Source organism: Gadus macrocephalus, chromosome 13, assembly GCF_031168955.1.
Source record: "Gadus macrocephalus chromosome 13, ASM3116895v1".
NCBI lineage: Eukaryota > Metazoa > Chordata > Actinopteri > Gadiformes > Gadidae > Gadus > Gadus macrocephalus.
In genome coordinates, this window is record NC_082394.1 from 12,909,444 (window position 1) to 12,918,219 (window position 8,776).

The 8,776-nt window shown below is 40.0% G+C and overlaps 1 protein-coding gene across 1 annotated transcript in view; it reads left to right on the forward strand.

Moving 5' to 3' along the window:
• The window catches only part of LOC132471001 (potassium voltage-gated channel subfamily D member 3-like), a 61,001-nt gene extending 57,913 nt beyond the window's left edge, over positions 1-3,088 (forward strand). Inside the window, 2 exon segments of the mRNA XM_060069963.1 lie at positions 397-400; positions 403-3,088. Of these exon segments, the coding sequence (XP_059925946.1) occupies positions 397-400; positions 403-644 (246 nt within the window). The 3' untranslated portion in view covers positions 645-3,088.
• Positions 3,089-8,776: the final 5,688 nt, after the last annotated feature.

An 8,776-nucleotide genomic window follows, 5' to 3' on the forward strand; every position in this document is an offset into this window, starting at 1 on the left:
AATTCAACTATTTATTAATTATTTTTTCGTTAATTATTTTTTCTCATACCAGCAGTCACGGTCTGGCCGTCATTTTGCCAATCAGAAAAAAAATATTGAAATAATTACATTTAAAATGTGAAGAGAAAATCTTTAGTTGTGGGGCAGCCCCAACATATTTAGTTTGACCTTGGAACTGAGGAACCTTGGTGTTTTTTGCCTTGACTTATATATTGTTCATCAAATCATCCATCCTTTGCTTCATCTCTCCATCCGTCCTTCCATCCATCCATCCATCTATCCATCTGTCTGTATCCATCCCTCTATACATCCATCTCTCCATATGTCCATCTGTCTGTCCATCCATCCCTCCCTCCGTCTTCCATCCCTCCCTCCCTCCTTCTGTCTGTCCGTCCCTCCCTCCCTCTAGCCGCAGCAGTTTGAACCAGAAGGCCGAGGACGGCGGCCGGGTCAACTGCCGGCGGGGCCAGGTCACCACGGCGATCATCAGCCTCCAGACGCCCCCGGCTCTGACCCCGGAGGGAGACGGCCTCCACGGGGCCCCCCACCAGCGCCGGCTGCCCCCTCCTCCCATCCCCCCCCAGGCCCCACCCAGCATCCAAACCATGAGCAGCTCCCACATAGTGAAGGTCTCCGCCCTGTGACTCCCCCACTCGATCACTCTCCCCCAGGGGAGGCAGAGACCAGGGGGGGTGGGGGTGAGGGTGAAGCCTAAGATATCATTAGCATTGGCTCAACGGGGTCCCGTGTCTCTGTGTGCCGTCAGCCACCAGCAGGTCGCTGTGGCGGTGGAAGAGGAAGAAAGTATTAGGGGTGTGAACTTGTCGTATTCTGTAAGCCACAGGTAGATGTAGAATGAATATCTGGATTTTTCCACTTCTTCTTCTTCAGTTGAAACGGGAGATCTTGAGAATTTGCCACTGCCGGTGCAATCATGGTATTCCTTTAAAATGTGACAGAGAGACACATGCTGTTCCATAAAATATGCTGAAGTAGAGGGAGTGGGCATAATACACTCTAGACTGTTTATTCCTTTGAGGATGGATAGACACAAAGGATTGACTTCATATGTGTTGTTTTTTAATGTCTTCTTTGTCTCAACTCAACAACTTGAAAAAAAAAAAAGCATAATGTAAGTGAGCATTTATTTTCAGTATTATATGCACAAATACGTAAACTGTATGTGTGTGTGTGTGTGTGTGTGTGTGTGTGTGTGTGTGTGTGTGGGTGTGGGTGTGGGTGTGGGTGTGTGTACGCACAATTTTTGTATGCGAGTGCAAACTAAACTTGACTTAACTAGACTTTTTAGAAGTATAGACTGCAGTAACAAAAACCAAACATATTAAGGCAAGAGTCCACCTTTGAAATGACTGGAGTAATAAGGATGACTTGTTCGTTATTTGTCTTTTACGATTAGGAAGACAGGAGAGTTTGTGACCTTCCCTGGCTCACTGCAAGACAACTTTAAAGAGACTAATCTGTGAAGATTCAAGAAATGTGAAAACACAAACCATTTCATGAATACAATTATTAGTATTTGTTATAACTGCTTTTTGTCGTGTGCGGAGTAGTGAGTAGTTATGCCATCTCGAATGGCCTTGTGTTTAAGGCCGTTAAAGTGAAATATGAATTTAATTTGTATTTCTTTCTTTCTTGTGTATTCAGTGATGTTGCATTTTGTTTTTCGTTAACTTTTTTGTCTTTTTTTGGATATGACAAAGCAACAAACATGGATTCAGTTTCCATGCAGTCCAATAGAAAATTAGCTTGTTACTTGTAACTAAAGAGAAAGATGTAATTATTTGACTGGTTACAGATTACCTGAATCACATCTGATTCTCTGTAGTGGTTTTCAAAGGTTGGGTTGTAACCCATTGGTGGACTAGATATTTCTTCAGAAGTATACGGAAATTTGTGGCACTTGCAGTATCTTTGAAATGGCACAATGGTATTTTTTATGGTTCCAGCCATCCAGACAGAAAACATCAGTTCACCATGAATACAGTGGAAGCATAATGAGTTAATTTTTGACCTGTGATGCAATTTTTTTACTTTTACATATTGAGTAAGCTATATATGAGATATGTTGATGATCTCAGTGTGTACTATATGGAACGTTTTGGAACCTCGGCCAGCAGTGGTTTGTCACAAATGATCTAGCGCCAGGAGTAGGTCATTTATTTCCTTCGGTTGATTTAGTCATTTGAGTTGTTTTCATGTTGTCTTACAGTGTGTTCATTTAAAAAATGTCAAAGTATTATTCCATCAGCTGCCGTTAAAGCTCAGAATGTTTTGTGGTCTATCAGTTATGTTTATCTAAGGCTGAATACATCCAAAGTGTTTTGCTAGATGCTTTCCCCTTTAAGGAATATGAGTGAGGAATATAACATTGAAAATGGTCTCTGAACCAAATAATTGAACGTTAAATTCGATCATTTGAATTGAACGTTATAATGATGGGTGGGTTTTAGCCTAAAACCCACACATCATTTTAGAGTGGTCCAATCTAGAACCTTTAGGTTGTCGTAATCTATGGACTTAGTCTTTTTGAAATAGTGGTCCAATGGACTATGGGTACTCTCAATATTTATTTGTCTTATTTTGTAATAATTATCTTTTGTAGGTTTTCCGAAAAATATACCATGTGATCTTTTGGGTAAGGCAGTTTTATTTTGTGCTTAAATTATATGCCGTAATTTTTTTCAAGCAATTTTTTCCAATCAATAAGCCAAACAAGTATTTAGTTGGAAGATTATTTTCTCTCACTATCATGGCTGAACATTAAATAGGCCATACCATGTTTAATGCACTTCTCAAAAGTGCTCGTAAGGCTGGTCTTCTGGGGGTTGTATGATGGACAGTAAGGCTTATCTCAGTTCAGTGGATTTTAGAGGGTCACTGTTTTTTAAAGTCTTGGCAATTGTGCTCTTGTTTGTTCCTTAGCTCTCTTTTGTTTCCTGGCTTCTCCGTCCGTCGTGCTGCTTATTTTCTATGTTTGTTGGTGTTGTTATCATTGGTTATCATTTAGATTTCACTCATGTCCCAACAACTATGATGTGATGAGAAATTAAAAAGTGTCTCCAATTGATCTGCACGTCCTCTTTTCTATCTCCTAGGCAGGGTGGATACAGGGCCATTTCTGACCAACTGGGGCCCCTAACCCTCATCCTACTTGGGGCGGGGGGCACCTCCTGCCCTGAAACACTCAACATATAAACCTCTTTCTCAATTTTCATAAATTCTCAACTGAATAAAAAGGCTTCTGATGAGTGACCATATTAAGTCTGCAGTTGAAATTTGGACTTAATTTAAACATATTATATTACAAGCAAATGTGTTTGCACACTTTCACATAATTTGGTCGTAACAAAAATGGTCAAAGAAATGGGCTAAACCTTCATCCCGCCCAAAAAATAATAATATGGTCCACCTGGTTGATTGAAATGCTGGATAGATTATTAATGTTAATAGTATTTTGTGTAGGGCTCAGTTGTCTGCACAATCAATTGTTTTGGGATTTAGCTGATGACAATATTGGCTTTTGAACTTGTGTGATACTTTTATTCTAGGTTGTTATTCCAACCATAAACTGTTGGTCCGAGGCAAAAAGGGACAAAGGTGTTAAGTTTTGATATGTTATGCAGAAATAAATAGGCAGAGACCTGCAGGTACCTGGAAGACAGACAGAATGCAGACCAACAGATAGAGATAGATAGATAGATAGATAGATAGATAGATAGATAGATAGATAGATAGATAGATAGATAGACAAAGAAATACATATCCTGAAGACTCTAATTACTAATAGTTGGTTTTAGATTTATTTGTCGCGGTAGAAGTTCCATTTAATTAAGTATGTAAATGTTTCAATTGGCCAACTATTTTTAGAAATCTAGAAATGAATGCCTGTTTTGTGAATGTCAATACCATAAACAGAACAAGAGACAACAAACATCCAACCATATTTTCTGTCAATCAAACCATGTTGATTCTAAATTCTAAACTATAGCCGTCTCTTGAGTTGAGTTGACCACATACTGGCCACATACTGGATTCTGGAGTAAAAGTTGTTATGGTGGAGACCTGGTAAGCATGGCCAATCTTTGACATTGTAAATGACGTGTGTCATTCACCACATGCTGGATTTTGGAGTAAAAGTTACTATTGTGAAGACTTTGTTAGAATCTCCAATCTTTGACATTGTAAACGGTGTGTTTCATTCACAGCTTGCTTCCTCCTGTGACCGGAGGGAGCGGAGAAGGTGGATGAGGTGCAGCACTTTGTGGAACTGCTGAAGTGATTGCTGCAGCGGTCTGCCGGCCTGCGCATTGCGCCGCAGGATGTGATGGACTACCCCTTCATCATCACTGCTCGTCATTGCAACGCTGAGCAGCACCAGCCAGAAGGTCTCTGTGCAAAGACACGTTTAAATACACAATGATGGATGAAACACGTCATGGAAAGATTAGAAGCAGTTCAGCTTCTCATCATCACCAACACGTTTCGTCTCTTTGGTTACACAACACAGATTGACAAAACAAATAAATATATTAAAGTGTCCCTTTAAATAACAAGAGGATAGAGAATAGTTCATTCAGAAAAAACTCAAACTTTATTTTCTCAAGTGACTGCATTTTGCTTCCATACTGCATTAATGGACCATTAGTAATTTGTAAAAGGTTAAGTCCATTGGGTTGATTTGTATTGGGCTAACACTAACCTGAGTGTAAATAAAAACATTTAACAATGCGCTTATTCCGAAACAAAGCAAGGTTTATTTCAGGATGAGGCACAAACACTGCAAGACGATTCACGCCTCGAAATGTCATAATTAATACACTTTTCATGATGCAGGGTTTTTAAAACATGCATGCCTATTAGGATGACACCCTAAACATTCTCTTTAACTTAAAGGTCCCATGGCATGCTAATTTATGGATGCTTTAATATAGATATTAGTGGGCCCCAAACACAGTATTTGAAGACATTCCCGAAATTCAGCCGTGGTGCTGAATTACAGCCACTACGAGCCAGACGCACATTGAGCTTTCCCCAAACGTGCCGTTTCGGTGTCTGTAGCTTTAATGCAAATGAGGAGGAGAGAGGCGGGTCAAGGAGGAGGGTATTGGTGTGGCCCTGAGCAGCTTGCGGCCACGATACCATGCAATCTGTTTGTTGCCCGCGATTGTTGAGCGCGATTGTCTCCCGCCGGAGCCTCGTTGCCGAGGGACCACCGCCTCGGGAGCGGGCAGCGGGCAGTGCATATAGGCACCACCGCCTCCAGCAGCGGGCAGCGCCGAGGCGGTGGTCCCTCGGCAGCGGGCAGCGGGAAGCGGGGCTCAAGCGGAAGACAATCGCGGGCAACAATCCCTTTCTCCTCCATGTAATGGTTCATGTACTTCAGGGAGTCAAAGCCAAAGTTCCTGTCATGGTCTGTCGTGTTTTGGTGTGTTTCCCTCCTGTGTTGATTACTGTTCCCTCCCCTAATGTGTCTCAGCTGTTCCTCGTTGTGTTTGTTACTTAAGCCCTTGTCTTTCCTTTGTTCCTTGTGCTCTCATTGTGGTTGTTCGTCCTGCGTGTTCCCTGTTGTCACCTGAGTTCCCTGGTTCCTTGCCTTAGCCTTTAGGCATAAATAAAGTGCTGTTCTCCCTAAACCGTCTGCGTCTGGGTCCTACCTGCCTGCCTGCACCCTCAACCCTCAACAGAATGACAGCACCAGGGACGCGGGAAGTCAGTCCGAGGGGGGGGTGCTGAGAGAGAATCTATATAATGACGTCATAATAAATGCTGCGCAACATCCGTTGTTTACAGAGACGAGATGAGGGGTGACGTCACATTCAGGGATCCGCTCTGATAAACACTCTACTGGTGTGTAAAAAGAGTTCTGCCAACTAGCCACTGTTATTCACAAACGTTAGCAAATAAACAATGTGGAAATTAGAGTCAACTCGGCTGATACTGGGCTGAATTTCACACACTAACAACATGCCGACAAGCTGTTGCGGTCCGGGATTATACACAGCGTTATAACAAGGATTCAGGAGGTTATTTCTAAAGGTTTACAAAGGAAAGTGACAATAATAGAAAGCCTTAATTTTCATCCAGACTTACGAGTTGTCTGATATGAGGAAGGTGACGATTTCTCCGTCAAGTGAACCGCCCGTCTTTGCTCTTTTTTTGCCAACCAGTTTACGTGCGGGATTCCAGAATCAAAACGATAACATTCAACGTGTCTATTAATATGGCAGCAACATTTTACACCAGTTTTAGAATGTTCACTACAACAGATGTTGAACACCAACATGCTTATGTAAAATCAGCATAGTACCGATAATATGATAAATATCATAAAAAGGGTGGATGTCAATAATTTAATGAAAAATCATGTTGTATGATAAAATTATACAACAAAAAAAAAGTATTGATTTGTTCAGAAAACTTTCTCACTTGCAGTTACAGCCAGGGGCCGCTGCAGCACCCCAAGCACCCCCACTTCCCGCGTCCCTGGGTAACACTGTTGTTTTTTATTGGTCGTCATGAAAAAAAACATAATGGGTAACACTGTTGTTTTTTATTGGTCGTCATGAAAAAAAACCTAAGGGGTAACACTGTCGTTTTTTATGGGTCGTCATGAAAAAAACGTAAGGGGTAACACTGTGGTTTTTTATTGGTCGTCATGAAAAAAAAAACATAAGGGGTAACACTGTTGTTTTTTATTGGTCGTCATGAAAAAAAAAATAAGGGAAATAATAGAAATACACACATACATTTTAATGTCATGTATATCCTCTTTAATGATGATTGATTATTGTGTATATTCATCGCCTCAGTGGTGCAGTGGGGTGCACTCCGCCTAACCCCCTGGAGACCGGGGTTCATGTCCGGTTGATGACCTCTGTTGGAAGTTTCTTATCTCTATTTCATGCAAATTATAAATTCAAGTATAACCTTTGTGATGACTTTAACCGGTGTCTTGATGGTGCATTGTTAAGTTCGGAGGTTAACACTCTAAACAGCTCATGTTCCGATCCCTGCAAAAACGTAGACAGGGGTGCCACTGTCATTTATTATTGGTCAACATGGAAAAAACATGAGGGGTGACTCTGTCGTTTTTTATCGGCCGTCATGAAATAAATATAAGGGGAAAACACTGTCGATATTTATCAAATAAAACATAGGGGGTAACACTGTTGTTTTTTATTGGTCGTCATGAAAAAAAACATAAGGGGTAACACTGTCGTTTTTTATTGGTCGTCATGAAAAAAAACAAAAGGAGTAACACTGTTGATATTTATCAAATAAAACATAGGGGGTAACACTGTTGTTTTTTATTGGTCGTCATGAAAAAAAACATAAGGGGTAACACTGTTGTTTTTTATTGGTCGTCATGAATAAAAACATAAGGGGTAACACTGTTGTCTATGTCAAATAAAATATAAGGGGTAACACTGTTGTTTTTTATTGGTCGTCATGAAAGAAAACATAAGAGGTAACACTGTTGTTTTTTATTGGTCGTCATGAAAAAAAACCTAAGGGGTAACACTGTCGTTTTTTATTGGTCGTCATGAAAAAAACATAAGGGGTAACACTGTTGTTTTTTATTGGTCGTCATGAAAAAAAACATAAGGGGTAACACTGTGGTTTTTTATTGGTCGTCATGAAAAAAAACATAAGGGGTAACACTGGTTTTTTATTGGTCGTCATGAAAAAAAACATAAGGGGTAACACTGTTGTTTTTTATTGGTCGTCATGAAAAAAAACATAAGGGGTAACACTGTCGTTTTTTATTGGTCGTCATGAAAAAAACATAAGGGGTAACACTGTTGTTTTTTATTGGTCGTAATGAAAAAAAACATAAAGGGTAACACTGTTGTTTTTTATTGGTCGTCATGAAAAAAAACATAAAGGGGGTAACACTGTTGTTTTTTTTGGTCGTCATGAAAAAAAACATAAGGGGTAACACTGTTGTTTATTATTTGTCGTCTTGAAAAAAAAAAAAAGGGAAATAATAGAAATACACACGTACATTTTAATGTCATGTATATCCTCTTTAATGATGATTGATTATTGTGTTTTGTCATCGCCTCAGTGGTGTAGTGGGGTGCACTCTGCCTAACCCCCTGGAGACCGGGGTTCAAGTCTGGTTGATGACATCTGTTGGAAGTTTCTTATCTCTATTTCATGCGAATTATAAATTCAAGTATAACCTTTGTGATGACTTTAACCGGTGTCTTGATGGTGCATTGTTAAGTTCGGAGGTTAACACTCTAAACAGCTCATGTTCCGATCCCTGCAAAAACGTCGACAGGGGTGCCACTGTCGATTTTTATTGGTCAACATGGAAAAAACATGAGGGGTAATTCTGTCGTTTTTTATCGGCCGTCATGAAATAAATATAAGGGGAAAACACTGTCGATATTTATCAAATAAAACATAGGGGGTAACACTGTTGTTTTTTATTGGTCGTCATGAAAAAAAACATAAGGGGTAACACTGTCGTTTTTTATTGGTCGTCATGAAAAAAAACATAAGGGGTAACACCGTTGATATTTATCAAATAAAACATAGGGGGTAACACTGTTGTTTTTTATTGGTCGTCATGAAAAAAAACATAAGGGGTAACACTGTTGTTTTTTATTGGTCGTCATGAATAAAAACATAAGGGGCAACACTGTTGTCTATGTCACATAAAATATAAGGGGTAATACTGTTGTTTTTTATTGGTCGTCATGAAAGAAAACATAAGAGGTAACACTGTTGTTTTTTATTGGTCGTC